Here is a 17,026-nt window from a genome sequence, read left to right as displayed (position 1 = left end):
CCCACCTCAGCTTCCCGGAGGGAATAACGCCCCGCTACTCTCGACCGAGGCCGAGACGGTTCGTGTCGAATAGATTCGTCCAGAATGGCGAAGAAAATGTCGCCGTCCAAACGGAAAATGCCCCTCTCCTCAGTGATAGGGACTTTCCAGGCATTCAGGATCAGGATTTCAGGATCAGGATTTCAGGATCAGGATTTCAGGATCAGGATTTCACCATGCATCTCGAAATGGATATATGCCTAGATGTCAACGACGATATTGAGCAGCTTTCACGACTTAATCAGCTGGGACACTTCAATGAAGCCATCTGTTTGTTTCATGAGCGACTAGCCTCCCACGTGGACTTCTTCCCCGTCACAGCGGAATATGCCGATCTGAGCTTAGAGCAAGGCAACTTTGGAGTTGCACATGCATTCATCAGCGCGCGCCTGGATGGCATGGCCTCGATATTCTCCACCGTTGAGTTACGACTGTTGAGGCTTCTCAAGGCTTTTGCAGAAATTTACACCAAGGGTGCTTTGATACCGGCCTTACAAATGACAAAACAAACACTTCACGATCTGGAAACCGAGGCCAGCGAGGATCCATCCTTTTTCAAATCGTCAATAGGGCAGCATGTATGTTTCTTGCGCCTGCTTCACGGCTAAGCTTACCATTTCTCTAGATCCAATTAGTCGAGACGTGCCTGCGAATAATCAAATACGAAGCCTTCCATTCAAGCTTTTCGGAGTCTAGCACATACTGGCCTCTACTCCAATGGGGGTTTTCTTCCGATAAATTCACTTTCAAAAGAACATCGAATGTACATCGTTTCAATAGCCACCGGTAATATCCAGTAGCACACGAATGAAACCTTACCAACCCAGGGGTCCCGAAAAGCAATTCCCACGCCTGGGGGACTGGTACTCCTTTTTAGTACAAGAAGGTTATATGTGGGAATCGCACCGCCTACTGCAGGTCATCTTGCCACTGATGGGAGATTGTGAGGGTCGTTATATCCCTGACGGGGTATTTGAGGGTTTTTTCCATCTACCCAACGTGGGCGACGCCAAAAGCTATTTCTCGGGAGATGGGATACCTTTCCAGTCTGAGGATCAGCAGGTTGTGACAGAACTTGGAAACGCCACCCTGCTTGCAGGGTTTTTGAATTCTTACAACGCCGATGAATCTGTGAGGGCAACTCAGCGCCATTTCTTCGAGAAGGCCCGTTCGATTGCTGTGTCAATTGCCTCAGAATATCCGCATGTGCTCAAAAGTAGACCATACCTCAACTGGCTATATCTGGCAGAGACTGAAGTAAGCGGAATGTATGAGAAGCTGAGCACCTCCAACAGCCTATTATTTTTTCCACCCGTTTGGTGCCGGGATTCCATGGGTGGCGTTCAATCGCTCCTATCCACTGGCGTGAGGCTCGCGGGTTTTGCTGACGGATCAGTACCAGCCGGTGCTACCACTTTCTTGCAAGAGACCAATATAAGGATTATCATGGCAGCCGCCGAAGAGCAAGGGGACTACAAATTGCAGATATTCCTCCTCCAGGCACTTTTGAACAACTGCGCAGTCATTGATTGGAGGACTAACATCATAAAAGCCATGTCAAAGCTGCGTCAAGGCGTCATGAAGGATGCTGGAGGCTATCTGCAATGTTTAATCGCCGAGTGGCGGTTCTTCATAGATTCAAATCCAGACGCCACCAGTGAAACGATCATGAATCTCTACTCCCGAATCGCTGAGTTCAATGACGCATATCCTTCTCACTTTGACTTCAAGCCTGAGGAAAGGCAGCGTTTGAAGCTGATCTTGTTCGACGTCCCCATCTTCGTTTGGATGAAACACCTTGCTATGGAGCGACTCCTGCGGGGTATGAATCGCAATACAGAGGCCGACATCTCGAGGGTTAGGAATCCTCTGATTGAACGACATTTGCCCTTCCATGTAACCTCTCGCCTTGGTATGACATTGTTCCGCTGTGCAGGTTGTGTCGACTGCGGTGGTGACACGTATCCGTATCCGTATCATCCGCATAATCTCCCTGTGTATGGAAGCGGTCCATATACGCAGTATCCTCCCGATGGCTTTTATTCATCTCGCTCTGGGAATGCACTCTATTTGTATCAGCCGGCGACTCGCGGGCGAGTTGCTCGTGGACGCCGCCCTTGTCGATCTCTTTCCCCTCAGCCTGCTTCTTCTCCGCGTGATCTCCCCCAGCGTGTCTCTCGTCCTTCCCCACCAACAGGTCTGCCCAGTCAGCCTGCTATTGAGCATGAGACATATCGATATCACACGGTGGGAGATGAGACAGCGTCTGAAATAGAGGAAATAATTCGACACTCACGGGATTCTGGAGGCCGGCCACAGAAGGAAAAACCCTCCCGCAACTCCCGGAAGGGTTCCAAGCGGGAAAAGAAAGGAAGTGCCTCGAAGATTGGGAAGGGGCAGGACGGAAAGAAGAGCGACGCCAGCGATCTAGAAGACGACGATTCCAGCAGTGTGGAATATGATAGTTAGTTTTCTTGATACCGGTTGTCAAATTGATCGTTGTATATTGTCACACACAGCGCCTTCCCCCTCAAGCTAACATCCAATCATTGTATTATCTATCTTTGCCTTAGGCTTGATCTTTTCATCTAGTAAGTTAGTAGGGAGGGCCGTGATGGAAGAGAGGAAGATTTCTATGACAGGGGAGGATAATGGATCTAGAGATGATTATCCCTCAGCAATACCGGAGCATAAGCCACAGAATCGGCATTCATAGATAGGGGAGATGCGTGAACTGTAGGAAGCTTCCAGCCTAATCTGAAACTCGTAGGCAGCCGCTCCGATTACAACCCAGCCCCGGGCGCCCTGTATACAAGGTAAATGTTTCAGCGGCGTACTTTGCGGCGGCCTTTGGTTGGAAAATACACATCTACGGGCGATTCTACAATTTTAGAAGACTGCGCTCGTCCTTTCAGATAGATACAGCTGTATTTCTGAAGGGTGTGAGAGATGAGTCACATGGAAATCAAGTTATCTTCTTTCAATCAATCACTGAATGGGCTGCCCATTAGCAACCTGCGATGTAATGTTGTAATCACCAAAGCAGGCCTCCTGATACATTGCCTCCTTATCCAAGCCCGGCGCCTTTTTCAAGAATTCCTCCATTCGGCAGAACCCATTCACAGCACCATTGCACAATCCCTTTGCCGACACTGGGGCATTATTCAGCACGAATCTAATATAATCGGTCGTCTCTGCCTGGGACGATAGATCTGGATTTTTATACATTTGCTCCTGAAGTTGGTCAAATGAGACATCCTTTGGACAAGTCCAGACTTCGGTGAACAAGCGTGCACCGAATGGACTGACTTCTTTAGCGTTGAAGTTGTGGGGAGGAGCATGTGGAACAGTAGTCGGTAGGCCATGGGGGCCTGCCTTGAAGTAGTCCAGTCCCAGAGCAGATAGTACGGCGATGATAACGTTATCATGGGACATGTCCATATAGAACGGTTGACCAAGAGGGAAATCCCTGGTATTGTCGTCGTAGGTATAGTTGATGCTGCTATCGCTGCTCATGATCAGGCGGGATTGCAAGCGGGCGGCTAACTCCTGGACGTAACCGATACCCTGGGCACGTCCACTGGGTGCACCGTAGCCGAAGTTGGCATAGAAACTCAAGTCGATGGCATATTCAAAGTCTTTCCATTCTTGCTCGGTGAAGAGGGAACAGAAGGACGAGCGGCCTAGAGTCGCGTACTCGTAGGGGCACATGCTGAACATGGCGTAGACGTCCATGGAAGTCAGGTTGAAATCATGAGGCAGAAACTTGGAGAAGCGATCGTGAGCGGCGGTGGTTAAAGAGGGAAGGTAATCCTCTAGAGCATAATCTCTGTGTAATAATCTAATTAGTCCTGCTATTTGCAACAAAAGATACTTGCAACTTACCCAACATCAGACCCATTGGTGCATGCCGACGTCGATGAGAGAGTGTTGTTGAAATTTTTCTCTTCCGGGATGATCGTTAGATCATACTCTGCGTACGAGCTATTGGCGCCAGTGTTTCCAAAGAATCCGCCTAGATGTATAACAGTCAGATAAAGTATCCCCAATACAGAGCAGAGCTAATACTCACTCAACCACCAGCGAGCGCTTTCCAAGATCCGCGGATATGAAGTGGTGCGGAAGGTTGGCTTGGGGCGAGCAGTGCCATTGTAATACACATTCATCGAGGAGTCATAGACAGCCTTGCCAGGACCGGCATGGTACAGTAGACGACCATACATACTCCAAAATAGGGCACCTGCGGTCGCTTCCGTGGCAGCGCCAGTAGCTAATAGTAGATTCTCGCCCAGCATGTACTCCCAATCATTGAGGAATGCCAGTGGCCCCGAGCCTACTTTGCCATCTGACCTTTTGGAATAATTGGCAATTTTGTGAGCGAATTTTTCCATACCGCCGCCATCGGTAGGCCAGGAACTGGGATATCTCTGTGCGTGGCGATGGAGAACGTGCACCTGCGACAGCTCGCATCCAATGGGGTACCCCTTGGAAGCATCAAACCCTGGAGCGTCAGAATAGGGACTCAGGTTCCCCCAGCTAGTCGTCATATCAAACCCAGATGCGTAGGAGGTCCCCGTCGGTGCTGCTGCCAAGTTAGAGGTTGAGGAGGAGCTCGAGACTGCCACTGCAGCTGCATTGCTAGCCACCAGGGCCAGCAGAGCAAGTGTGGTAGATTGATTAACCGTCATGATGCCTGATTAAGTCGGTCATTCACGATCCAGGGCAATTGAAGGTGCCAAACCGCTGCGAGATGCAGAATACTGATCGACTGGCTGGAAGTGCCGACCCCATATATACCATGAACGATCACTGCGAGGAGGTGATCGACTGGGATCATTCCCAGCCGGGAAGGCTGGAGCCTCCGGTCTCCCGTTTCTCCGCATTATCACCATGCATCAAGATGCACAGAGAAGGTCCACCCCAGCTGGCTCTGCGGAGGCGATAAGAGGAAACTGAGCACGCGACCCATGATTCAGGATTGGAGGATCGACCCACTGCGATTGGAGTGTTTATTATTATGGCCAGTGTACAATAACTCAGCAGTGACCCTGGTTCTGGTTGTTATCAGAGCTAAGAGTCTTGGGTGGTATTGGGGATGTGGGGAAGAAGAGGCTTGTTTGTGCCACGGCGGAGATTGAGTTGCGACTGACATGACGAAGAGAAGGATATATCGTTAGTTTTGATTGAGAACAAACAAAAATAGAAGATTGGGACAAATTACCTAGTTCTGGAAAATAGGCCATGGAAGCATTAGGTCGGAGTTGCTCATTGTGTACGGTCGGAGAAGTACATCCTGAAGCAGGCTGGGGCTATCGGAGGGGAATCTATCTCCGGACTCCGATCGGACCTGACCCAGTAGATATGCCTTCATTTAGTTTCATTTGGTTGATTTCTTGATCAATTATCATAGGCGGGCGAGCTTACAAGATAGGCAGGTTGAGTGAGCGAGGTCAGAGATCAGGTACGGAGTCCTCCGTCCATGGATGGGTAGGGTACCCTGGAGAAAGACGGTTAAACGTCGGGAATTGTGCTAAAAGAGTGATCGGCAGGAGAAGTCATCCATGATACTTGATCCTTATGATTTTGATTAAGGAGTAAGCATAGCCCTGAGAGTCAGACATGACTTGAGGACTTACTCCAATTTGCATGCTTTTTTGACTGCGACTGAGCCGTTTAGGCATTCTGAGGCTGCTCCCACCCCGAGGAGGAAATAGTCGTGTCGATCATGAAGTTTCTCCGAATTCACCGCTGAAGGATGCAGGATTCATGAGAATAATGAGGCTCAAGAGCAAATAGGGTGAATCCAGCTGTGCACCACTGTTATCTCTCAGTTACAGTATTCTGTCCGGAGCTATGTTATCACGGGAAAATCACCCATTTAATACTTCCATCCTCGGCATAATGATCTATTTAGCTCTCAGGTCCAGTAATACCGAAGATCGTCAATAGTACAGGGATTGATGCCAGGAGGTGCTTTTTCTTTCTCCAACTCGGCGTTTTGGTGATGGACCCGACCGTAGCCACAGCCCCTTTCACTATCCATGATACATCACATCACACCAGCCAGGGGACTTTCACCCTAGTCGCCGACCGGTGATAATCATAATACTGGATCTCTGGGATCAGGAACACAGAAACAGTCCTGCAGGAAATAACCGCCCACCTTGCAGACTCTCTTGCTGTGACAGTATGCCGGCCAGTCCTTTCATCACCATCAACCAGAATCCCCCAAGGTGGCTCCGGTCATTCATCCTTCAGGGTCTTAGCCAAGTTCAGCTCTTCCATTCAACTAAATCCAATGATCCAATGATCCAATAATCTTCTTCAACAACCGAAACCACCCGGCCCGAAACATGAGTCTCGCTTACCATCCACCGATTCAGGTGCAGTGCGGACGCCACCTCGACGTGGTCACTCGTATCAGCCCCAACCATCATCAAGCCCATTGGAGACTAAACTCTCTGGTGGCGCCGCGTGCCGAACCGGACTGGTTCGTACCTAAGCTCTGGCCTTCATTGACTTCATTTAGGGCTGATAGCTGGCGGTTTCGTTGTGAGTATGGCAAGTATGCCTTGTTCGCCTGGTCAATCCATCGGGAGGCAGTACCCGATGGACACACCCGAGTCAGGCAGTCAGCCTTTGGAGATGCTTTTTGGGACAAATTCGGAGAACTTTGACCAGGCTTCGAGCTTCAATGGCATATTCAGAGGTTGTGATTTGCTGGGATGTTTCTGGCGGATGTCTCTACCAGTTGGAGACTCGATAGCTCTCCTTCAGGAGCCGCACGTGGAGCGTAGAATAAAGAGCGCAAGGGATCCTGACTGGTAAGGTGCACGCTCAACTCTCTTGTTTATATTTGGTTTTTTTTTTTATCCTCCTCGTTTTGTTTCTTTCTCCCCCTTCCTGAGCATCTTCCTCCTCCGCAGTGTTGATTCTCCTCAATTACAGATTGCATCGCAGCCATGCTGGCCCTCCATATCGTCCTCTACGTCCTGTTGGGCACCTCCTTGACCTTTGCCATTGTCGAGTTGGGTCTGTGTGCCTATGTCGCTACTGCTTTCACCGGTAGTACCGAGGTGTACACCTGGGACCCCTATCAGGGTTATACCTACACGACTGTTCACCAGAGTACCCCGGGTATCCTAATCTTCATCATCTTCACGGCCTGCTGGACTATCCTTCTGTGCACTGCTGCATTGGTTCTCCCCTGGTTCTATGCTCGCAAGGGTGCTGTCACCAGCAAGTTGAACGGTATCCTCGGTGTTACATTCATCGTCCTTTACTTCGTCACCTTTGTCTTCTGGTTGGCCTGCTTTGCAGATATCGAGGCCGAGCTCGGTGGTGGTGTCAGCTGGAGTGACTACCTGAATGCTGTCATTGCCTTTGGCGTTCTCCTCTGGTAAGACTCTCCAACCCAAGCCTACTCTCTTGCTCCTCGTACTTACCATCACACCCTATGTCTAGGCTCCTCTTCCTCGCCCTGTTCATCCTCGCCATCCTCGCCGTAACCGGCATTCTAGTCGGCGACTGGGCCGGCTACCAGTCCATGAAGAAGGGGGCAGTGGACCCAGAGCAACCCGAGACCTCGACAGTCCCTGCTTCTGCCAATGATGTGCCGATCGGTATGCCCCCAGCCCCCGTTGCTGCTTCGGAGCTGTCGAGTCGTGATGCTGAGGCTTTCCATAACCAGCCACCCACTAGCCAGACGTACAGTTCTTCCTCGCCGTCCGGTATCGCCAGCGCCGAGTTGGGCGGTGATAGCGCCGTCTACACAGAGAAACATTCCGGTTATCCTTGATCAAACATGACACACCATCGACAATCGACGATGATGAAATGATTTCGAAGTGGTTTTGCTGCCTCAAAACTCTGGTACTTGTGATGCGATAATGGTATAGTTGTAGTTGGGTGGAGAGATACCCCATTTGGTTTTTGATTTGGATATCTTAATTAATATGGTGTTGATATTGTTATTCTACTCGATTGATGCTGAGTTATGCTCTCTACTTGTCTTCCAGAGTTGTAGTTCCAGGCTAGTTGAATGAAGGAATGTCTCTGCAATGGATTGAATCGGCTCTTGTAAGCTCAGGGATATAGTTAATTATAGGACAATCTATGACTCAAATTATGAGTGGAGGACCTCAACCGATTCCAGCGAGGATAGGGAGCACCCAAGATTACGCACTCGGGACAAACAAGCACTGCGTATGTTCGGACGTAAAAGAGCAGATGGGCTAGGAAAGCAAGACTAAGATATGAGACAAGAGGAATCTTAAGCAGCAGTGGTCTTCTCCTCGGCGTGCGACGCCTCGGGGGACTCGTGGCCATGCTTAGACTTCTTCTTTTTCTTCTCATCCTTGCCCTTCTTTTGCATCGCCTCCGCCATCAGCTGCTCAAAGGCCATGTAGTCACCCTCCTCATCGGGATCACGCTCGGCCTTGGATGAATGGTCAGTACTTATGTCAAAAAGTGATGGTTACGGTAAAACATACCTTAGCATAAATGTTACCAGCGAGGACCAGAGCATGAGCACGCTCCACGCGCTTCTCCAAGCGAATTCGCTTGTCACCCAGAATCTGGTCGCAGACCTCGCGCAGAACGCTCTGGATCTCAAACTTGCTGCCGCGCCAGGCCGCAGCAAGAATCTTACCAGTGACCTTCTTCTCGTACTCGGCCTTCTTCTCATCCGTCCAGTCCTCACCGCCACGCTCCTCCAGCTTGGCCATCTCCTCCATGGTCATCTGGGCGTCAATGGCGGTGGAAATGGTAGTCCATGTCTCCTTGGCCAGAGTACCCTTATCCTTGAGACGGGAGAAGAAACCGGAGATACCGAGGAACTTCTGCGACTTGAGGAACGATGTACCCTTCTGGACATACGTAGCACCGACGGCGTGTAGGATCTCCAGACCAAACGACTCCATCTTCAAGTTCTCAACCTCGAGGCGAATCTTCTCCTCAAATGCATGTGTCACATCCTTGCCCTTGTCGGTCTCCGTCCACACACTGAGACGGTCGATCAGTTTGTTGGCCAGGGTGTTGACACGCTCCTCACGAGCCTTTCTCCGCTCCTCCTCGAAGGCGGCGAGACGCTCCTGCTGCTCCTTGGACAGACCCTTCTTCTTTTCCTTCTTGCGAAGCTCCTTCTCCTCCTGCGACAGGCCAGCTGCCTCCATGCGTGCTTCCTCCTCCGACTTGTCCATCAGAGCCTGCTGTCCCATGTTCCGTCGGGGGGTACTCGTTCCAGAGCTCTGGGCAGTTGCCTCGCCGTAGGCAGGCGGCGGAGCGTGTGCTTCCTCGTGGCCCGAAGCCTCAGCAGCAGCCTCGGCAGCCTTCGCGGATGCAGCAGAGGGCTCTTCACCGGCAGCCTTGACCTCCTCGTCGTGGATGTTGAGCTTCTGTTCAGCCGACTCGGCCAGTTCCTCCTCCTCCATCTCTTGCATTGTGATATCCATCGTCGCGGTCAGGTCTTTCATGAGGGAGATCTCTCCGATGAGATCGACAAAAGCTTCGCCACCGAAAATCATGCTGAAGAACTCCGAAGGATCCTCTGTGATATATGAGTTAGCTATAACAGAGTCGACATACACGGCCGTGATATGTGCTGGACAAACCGAAACCACCCCCGGGCACTGACTCCTCCTTGCCGAATTTGTCATATCGCTTGCGTAGATCTTCGTTGCTCAGAACTTGGTAGGCTTCGCCGATCTAAGGTCAGCGCGCATGTTAGTGTCTTCGTTCGGATGTTTCGGTGCTGGTGCCTGTCCATACCGCTTGGAATCGTTCATGGGCAGTCTCATCGCCAGGGTTCTTGTCTATTTGAGTTCAGTGAGAATGAGCGACACATAACAAGGCATTACCATATCATACCAGGGTGGGTGACAATAGCGAGCTTGCGGTAAGCCTTCTTGATCTCCAGCTCGGTAGCCGTCGGCGGGACGCCCAAGGCATCATAGTAGCTGGTGTCGGCGACCATCGTGGATGCAGCAGGGCAAAGACGCGCTGCACAACAATCTGGTCAGAGAAGAGAAGCTACTAAAACCAGTCCGTCCACAAAAAGAACAGCACTGCGTGGTGTTAGGGAAGGAATAGGAGATCTGTAACTTTTTTTGGCGAAACTCGAAGCTGATCTGCCCGCGCCCCGCCAAACTTCGCGCATGACGCCTCGTGAGCGCACGGGGTCTCATCACGTGATCCGCAATCTCTTTTTCCCGAAGCTCTCGACTCCGCCCCTTTTCCCATTTCCCACCTTCGCTTCTTTTCTCTCCACGTCTCTTTTTCCTCTTGTCCTACTCCCCCTCTTTTTCTCCAGACTCACACTTGGGTCCCTTTTCTTCCATTTCCCTTTTTACTGGACACTTGGGTGTCATCATTAGCCCACAATGGGTTTCATTGGCAATGCCATCTATTTTGCTTTCCACCCGATCCAATTGAGGTCGATCATTCAATGGTAGGTGTCCCACAATGCGGCTCCAATTGGAATTCGTCTCTCGGCCATTGCTAATCATACCACTCGCTTAGGAAAGTTTGGCACAACCCTCCCCATGAGCGTAATGAGAAGAACGATACCGAGACACAAAAGATTTGCTATAAATTCTTGGACCAGACGAGCCGCAGCTTCAGCGCTGTCATCAAGGAGCTCCACCCGGAGCTTCTCCTGCCTGTCACAGTTTTCTACCTCGTCCTCCGTGGTCTGGATACCATTGAGGATGATACCTCCATTCCCTTGGAGACCAAGGAGCCTCTCCTCCGGAATTTCAAGGACTTCCTGACCCAGGATGGCTGGAACTTCACTGGGAACCGTCCGGAGGAGAAGGATCGGGAGCTGCTGGTTCAGTTCCAGAGTATCATTGTCGAGTTTAAGAACATGAAGCCCGCCTACCAGGCCATCGTCAAGGATATCACCGACAAGATGGGCAATGGTATGGCTGACTACTGTGTCAAGGCTGCCACGGAGGATGCTAGCGTGAAGACGGTCGAGGAGTATGACCTCTACTGCTACTACGTGGCTGGTCTTGTTGGAGAGGGCCTGACTCGCTTGTTTGTTGAGGCCGAGTTCGGCAACCCTGCTCTGCTGAAGCGCCCTGAGCTTCAGAAGTCCATGGGTCTCTTCCTGCAGAAGACCAACATTATCCGTGATATCCGCGAGGACTTTGACGATGAACGCCGATTCTGGCCCAAGGAGATCTGGTCCAAGCACGTTGATAACTTTGAGGACCTCTTCAAGCCGGAGCACAAGGAGGCTGCGCTGAACTGTAACTCCGAGATGATCCTCAATGCTCTGGAACATGTTGAGGAGTGTCTTTTCTACCTGGCTGGTCTCCGCGAGCAGAGTGTGTTCAACTTCTGCGCCATTCCCCAGTCCATGGCCATTGCTACCCTCGAGCTGTGCTTCCGCAACTATGCCGTCTTCGAGCGGAATGTCAAGATCACCAAGGGTGATGCTTGCGAGCTCATGGTTCAGTCCACTCAGAACCTGAACGTCTTGTGCGAGACTTTCCGCCGCCTGACCCGCGCCGTCCACAAGAAGAACACCCCCAAGGATCCCAACTTCCTCAAGATCAGCATTGTCTGCGGCAAGGTACGTCTTGCATTTCCGTCTTGAACGATTTGTGTTGTATTCATCATGCTAACCCCCCGTCCAGATCGAGAAGTTCATTGAAACTATCTTCCCCACTCAAAAGGCCGAGGACGCCCAGCGCCGTGTCAAGGGTGAACTCAGCAGGGCGGAGCTCGAGAAGCGCAAGGCGGAGGCAGACAGCAAGTCCGACGTCTTCTTCTTGATGGCCATCATGGGTGTGATCATCTTCCTTGTGGCTGGTGTTATGGTGAGCCCATGAAATCTCCGTTTACCCCATTCAATCCCTGGCTAACTCGGTCATAGATGGTTGCTGCTTGGTTCCTGGGCGCTCGCTTTGACCTGGCCTGGCAAGAAATCCGGTCGGGCAACTTCCGACCCCCAGCGATCACCCAGAAGGAGCTCTGATTCGATGTATATTTTACCTTGCCCTTTTTCGACGGCGTTACGACCTTTTATTGCCTAATCTTCGATTCCCCCTCCGCCGGTGGCCTCCTGTTACATTATATCCCTCGTCCCAGCCTCCTACGCCACCGGTGCCACGACGTGTATTGATAATAATCTACCACTTTTCTTCTACCATCCGCTAACTTGATTAACCTCCTTGGACCTCCTCAGCAACCATTCTCTCTCCTCAGCACGGATGTCAAATTGCGATCCCGCCTTTCCATGGCTGCGGTTGTGCCGAAGAAGTGCTTATATCGACCGGGATTCTTTCTCATTGTCCAGTGAAGTACTAGATTTGTGTCCGATGACTTAACTGTCGCGGTGGCATACGTCCATTGAAGATCTGGAACATTCTGATTTTGTAACACTAACATAGTTGAATGCTATTCTGTTTTACCACCTTTCTCCCGTACCTTTCCATTCCTTTGCTATAGCACGGATGTCAAATTGCGATCCAGCCCTCTCATGGCTGCGGTTGTGCCGAAGAAGTGCTTATATTAACCGAGACTTGTTCTTTTTAACCAGTGAGTACTAGATTTGTGTCGATGACTTCACTGTCACAGTGGCATACATCCATTGAAGATCTGGGACATTCTACCGTATAACTAACTTAGTTTTAATATGATTTGTTTGCAAATATCCCGTGCCTTTTTTAAATCATCTAGCACGGATGTCAAATTGCAATCCAGCCCTTATCATGGCTGTGGTTGTGCCGAAGAAGTGCTTACATCGATCGGGACTTGTTCTCTTTAACCAGTGAGTACTAGATTTGTGTCCGATGGCTTAATTGTCGCGGTGGCATACATCCATTGAAGATCTGGGACATCCTTACCTCTAATTGAATGTGATATTTTTGCGATCACCTCTTACTTATTTCTCCCAACTTGCCCAGTAGCCTAACGACGAGTAAGATTTTACACGGAAATCCAAGTTAAAGGATCTGCGAATCTCAAATCGTATCAGTGTAGCTCTTTCATCGTCGGAGTACATAGTGCCGACTGGGGAGACTTGTAGGGAAAACTCACCTGTTACCTGAGCTACTTTTACTTCGAAGTCACCTAGGACTTCCAGTTGCTCTTCTTTCCCCTGCCACGGGCATCAGGCATGTCTTTTGCAAAAATATGGTTGATCTGATTAAATGGTGGATTTTTGTGAGGGGTTGACCAAAACTAAGCGTTCTCTGTCGGTATATATATCACACGTTCAGCATAAAAGGTACATAGGTAGTACCTAACACATCAAGAATCTTGCAAGCCAGTCAAGTACCTAGGGGTGTAGTCCATCTGTGGGCCTGAAATAGATGTACTTCTTTACTTTCTTTATCTATTTCCATTTTCCTACCTGCATCTTAACCTGACCAGGGACCCAAAGTCGGCCGGTTACACTGTCGTCCGGACTGTCCCCTGTTCCCCAGGGTCATCGCCACTCCACATTTCCATCCTCGGGGGCGCTAATTGTGCCGATTAGAAATCTCTGCTTGCTCATTGCCCTGATCCATTCTTTAAATCTAGATATTGCCCGCTATCTATCGTTGCATTGAAGTTATTCTTCATTCCCTCGTTAACTTCTCGCCCGTCTTACGCGGTAGTTAACTAGACGCAACTGCCGTCCTATGCGCTCGCTGCAAAGACTTGTCGCCCCACCATTTTCTCGGGCTTCTCACCCTTCGCGTCTATTCTCTGTCTCGTTACGACCTCTATTCCAAATGGGCAAAGACAATAAGGTCACTGGCTCTCAAAATGCGAGCGAGGGGTTGCCCCCTCTGTCTGCGAGCGATTTGCGAGCATACAACCGCCTGGCAGACCGAATGGACGGCTTCGTAAGCATTGCATAATACCCCACTAGGCAAGGGGCTGACCACTGACCGTAATCCAGCACAATCACTTCCGCATGTCGTGGAATCAACTCTGGGATGCATGTGATTCTTCTTCAAAGCGCCCCGGTGGCCTTTCAGCACGCCAAATGATCATGATGGGCCTCCAGTTTTGTTCTCAGCTTGATTTTCACCACTCAATCGAAGAACAGCACATCTTCCCTGTCCTAGCGAAGAAAATGCCGGAGTTCAAGAAGGAGCTTGATCTTCTGAAGCAGCACAAGCAGATTCATGCTGGTCTTGAGAAGCTAGAGGCATATCTTGAGAAATGCCGTTCTGGCGAGGAGGATATGCGCCGCGAAGAGGTTAAGCGTCTGATGGAGAGCTTTGGGAAAGTCCTGTGGACGCATTTGGACGAGGAAGTTCGAACGCTCAAAGCTGATAACATGCGCAAGTACTGGTCATTGGATGAGATGCGAAGACTTCCGATGTAAAGTCGATGGCTTGCTTTTTGATGTATAGAATACACCGTTGCATAATTGATATTGTGACTCACTTGTTCCTCCATCTTGCATTCGAATTCGAAAGGTTGCTAATAAGTATCCGATATCTGGCTGCTTTCTTCCGTTACTCATTGAACTCTGTCTATGATGAACCCGGACATGGTGATTGAGCAAGGCATCCTATGATGGCGACATCATGGGTGGAACAACTGAGACATGGATTGCGATGATCAATAAATCCATCTTGCGGGCGAAATCCACCTGTTGGAATTCGCACGACCTTGTGCTGATCGCTTTGATGCTTTCTTGCCAGTGTCTTGTAATATGCTCACGTATCAGCGTGATCAAGGCCCGGTATCACCCGCGATAGGATTTAACTGACCCAGGGGCCTGGGTTGCTACCATGAAGATCGTGGACCAGCAAGTCCTCCATCTTTATGTGATATGTGCCAACCCGTCAATTCAAAATGTAGACCAGGATCTAGACCAGCTCTAAGGAGATCAGTGAGACGCATTTGTCCGTCGAACGCTGTTGCAAGATTGACTTGCTGAGCCACGACGGCATCTCCAAACCCGTAGAGAAACCAGCAACCACTGCGCTGGCCTGGGAAATTCGTGAAGATGGGCTTAAAAGAAAAGAAGGGATCAACACAGAAAGGCGCTTTCAGCGAGTCAAAGCGCACAGCGGGCCAATTACGGCGGGTATCGAGGCGTCGAGGAATGTACAACGCGAGATGTTTTGGTTGGAATGCGCGCTAAACCCCTTCCCCCAACGACGGATGGCTTGGACAAAGGCCGAGTCTTTGATGATTTGAATTTCTTTTTCTTATCCGGTGGCATGTTTCTAGATGCGTTCTATCGGGCCGTGATTTCATCGCTTCACTCTGCAATAGAAGTAACTCTGTTCACTCGAGGAGGCTACTAGACGAGTAGTCTATCAGTATCCGCTTCATGGTCAATAGCAACCAAACAAGTAAACAAACACTTTGCAATGGAGTCAGTCATAGCAAATACTATGCCAGACTATTAATTGATTGCCAGGATAAGTTTCTTCTCCGTTATCGCTGGATCTCGTGGCCATCGAAGATCGGGATTTAACGTCGATCTTCCACAGATCCGTCACAGTCCCGCTGTCAGATGTTACTGTCTCCTGAGGAATGTGCCTAGAAACACAACGCGCAATCACTTGCATCTTAATTTGAACTTTCTCTATGGTGCCTCTGGTTCGCTCCTGATGGCGAGAGTCCATTGCCTGGTCCACTGAAGGACCAAACCCAACAGATAAAAATCGCGGAATAAGACAAGATCAACATGATCTCAAGACCAGAGCAGCAGACCGTTAGTCCTCCCACATCGATTCCCAGTTCTAAAGCTCAAGTGTGAACCTGCTGCCCAGACCCGAACCTTTTGTGCGGGTACAGTATCCATGACCCGCTTTCCAAGTTCCCATGATGGAGTCCCCGATGACACGAGTTCACCTTCCCCATGCGGCTGACACCTGCATGCGACATCCATTTGGCAAGATGAAGGTATATAAGGTCATTGAAAAATCGCCAGCCCTGATATGGCTACGACATTCACGCCATATCTCCGTCACTTGTGTTTGTTCTCCCCTTCCTTTACGGTCCTGATTGTGCATCAAAAAGCCTCCACAAATATGAAGTTCACTACCGCCATTACAACTGCCGTACTGGCAACTGGTGCCCTTGCGGCTCCTCGCCCTGGACTCGCTGAGCGCCTGGAAGCTCGCGGTGTTCTGACTCGCCAGTCTATCCCAGCTCACAAGTTTGACAACTCCGGCGAGGAAAATGGTGTCCTGCTCAAGGAGGGAAGCAACAGCGCCGATGTCCAGTATAGCAAGAATTGGGCAGGCGTTGTTCGTGAGCAGCCACCTGCCAGTGGTGTCTATACTGAAGTATCGGCAACCTTCACCGTGCCTGACCCCACGGCCACCGATGACTCGGGCGATACCCAAGCCGCTTCAGCTTGGGTTGGCATCGACGGTGACACCTACACCAACGCCATTTTGCAGACCGGCATTGACGCCTACATCTCCAATGGGCAAAAATCATATGATGCATGGTACGAATGGTACCCCAATGCGGCCGAGAATTTCAACATCGACCTCACAGCTGGCGACGTGATCGTTGCCACAGTCAACTCTTCCTCGCCCAGCAAGGGTGTTGCCATTATCGAGAACAAGTCAACTGGGAAGAGTGTGACCAAGTCGCTTTCTGCTCCTTCTTCATCTGCCACTCTTGGTGGACAGAATGCCGAGTGGATCGTCGAGGACTTCAATTCTGGTAATTCCATGGTCCCCCTGGCCAACTTTGGTCAGGTCGTATTTACTGGTGCCCAGGCCAAGGGATCGGATGGAGCGTATGGTGTGAATAATGCCGCGGTTCTGGAAATCCAGCAAAACGGCCAGCTACTTGCCGATGTTCAGATCCAGAGCGACACCCAGTTTACCGTTACTTATCAGTAATCGGTTGATTGCTTGTATATAATTTTGTGGCTATATCTCTGGCATTTCAGGGGCGTTTACTTGGTGGCTTAACTTGGATTTCCAATTCTTGCTTTGGAGTTGGTGAGACTATTGTGGTTATAATAAGCCAAATTAATTCTCGTTACTTGATTCTTTGAATTTGA

The 17,026-nt window shown here is 50.2% G+C and overlaps 7 protein-coding genes across 7 annotated transcripts; 5 read left to right on the top strand and 2 right to left on the bottom strand.

The window, feature by feature from the left end:
- Window positions 1-215: 215 nt before the first annotated feature.
- N7473_006592 (uncharacterized protein) lies at window positions 216-2,508 on the top strand (the record flags this gene model as incomplete). The annotated part of the gene is made up of 3 exons (XM_057152532.1): window positions 216-617; window positions 665-673; window positions 958-2,508. 3 exons carry the CDS (start codon window positions 216-218, stop codon window positions 2,506-2,508), a joined length of 1,962 nt encoding a protein of 653 aa, XP_057006870.1.
- Window positions 2,509-3,027: 519 nt separating this feature from the next.
- On the bottom strand, window positions 3,028-4,727 carry N7473_006591 (histidine phosphatase family protein; the record flags this gene model as incomplete). The annotated part of the gene is made up of 3 exons (XM_057152531.1): window positions 3,028-3,868; window positions 3,925-4,054; window positions 4,112-4,727. 3 exons carry the CDS (start codon window positions 4,725-4,727, stop codon window positions 3,028-3,030), a joined length of 1,587 nt encoding a protein of 528 aa, XP_057006869.1.
- A 1,459-nt stretch (window positions 4,728-6,186) lies between these two features.
- N7473_006590 (uncharacterized protein) lies at window positions 6,187-8,091 on the top strand. Its single transcript, XM_057152530.1, has 3 exons — window positions 6,187-6,863; window positions 6,988-7,438; window positions 7,504-8,091. The coding sequence occupies exons 2-3, from the start codon at window positions 7,002-7,004 to the stop codon at window positions 7,835-7,837; spliced, it is 771 nt and encodes a 256-aa protein (XP_057006868.1). The 5' UTR covers window positions 6,187-6,863; window positions 6,988-7,001; the 3' UTR covers window positions 7,838-8,091.
- Window positions 8,092-8,311: 220 nt separating this feature from the next.
- Window positions 8,312-10,012, bottom strand: N7473_006589 (DnaJ domain protein; the record flags this gene model as incomplete). The annotated part of the gene is made up of 5 exons (XM_057152529.1): window positions 8,312-8,476; window positions 8,532-9,586; window positions 9,651-9,744; window positions 9,808-9,851; window positions 9,907-10,012. 5 exons carry the CDS (start codon window positions 10,010-10,012, stop codon window positions 8,312-8,314), a joined length of 1,464 nt encoding a protein of 487 aa, XP_057006867.1.
- Window positions 10,013-10,418: 406 nt separating this feature from the next.
- erg9 (bifunctional farnesyl-diphosphate farnesyltransferase/squalene synthase) lies at window positions 10,419-12,022 on the top strand (the record flags this gene model as incomplete). Its single annotated transcript, XM_057152528.1, has 4 exons — window positions 10,419-10,486; window positions 10,558-11,617; window positions 11,682-11,864; window positions 11,921-12,022. The coding sequence occupies 4 exons, from the start codon at window positions 10,419-10,421 to the stop codon at window positions 12,020-12,022; spliced, it is 1,413 nt and encodes a 470-aa protein (XP_057006866.1).
- Window positions 12,023-13,616: 1,594 nt separating this feature from the next.
- N7473_006587 (hemerythrin domain-containing protein) lies at window positions 13,617-14,426 on the top strand. The gene is made up of 2 exons (XM_057152527.1): window positions 13,617-13,880; window positions 13,937-14,426. Exons 1-2 carry the CDS (start codon window positions 13,674-13,676, stop codon window positions 14,366-14,368), a joined length of 639 nt encoding a protein of 212 aa, XP_057006865.1. The 5' UTR covers window positions 13,617-13,673; the 3' UTR covers window positions 14,369-14,426.
- A 1,608-nt stretch (window positions 14,427-16,034) lies between these two features.
- N7473_006586 (A4/G1 family peptidase) lies at window positions 16,035-16,862 on the top strand (the record flags this gene model as incomplete). The annotated part of the gene is made up of 1 exon (XM_057152526.1): window positions 16,035-16,862. One exon carries the CDS (start codon window positions 16,035-16,037, stop codon window positions 16,860-16,862), a length of 828 nt encoding a protein of 275 aa, XP_057006864.1.
- Between the last annotated feature and the right edge of the window lie 164 nt (window positions 16,863-17,026).

Source organism: Penicillium subrubescens (genome assembly GCF_028828155.1).
Source record: "Penicillium subrubescens strain IBT 31985 chromosome Unknown utg000005l_segment0_segment0, whole genome shotgun sequence".
NCBI classification, from domain to species: Eukaryota; Fungi; Ascomycota; class Eurotiomycetes; order Eurotiales; family Aspergillaceae; genus Penicillium; species Penicillium subrubescens.
This window is presented reverse-complemented; position numbering and strand designations above follow the sequence as displayed.

Bases quoted from the DNA above. Each gene is read 5' to 3' on its own strand.
- N7473_006587 (XM_057152527.1), top strand. From the start codon at position 13,674: ATGCGCTCGCTGCAAAGACTTGTCGCCCCACCATTTTCTCGGGCTTCT. The intron at 13,881-13,936 runs GTAAGCATTGCA...ACCGTAATCCAG, and splicing joins CAGACCGAATGGACGGCTTC to CACAATCACTTCCGCATGTC.
- N7473_006590 (XM_057152530.1), top strand. From the start codon at position 7,002: ATGCTGGCCCTCCATATCGTCCTCTACGTCCTGTTGGGCACCTCCTTG. The intron at 7,439-7,503 runs GTAAGACTCTCC...CCCTATGTCTAG, and splicing joins GCCTTTGGCGTTCTCCTCTG to GCTCCTCTTCCTCGCCCTGT.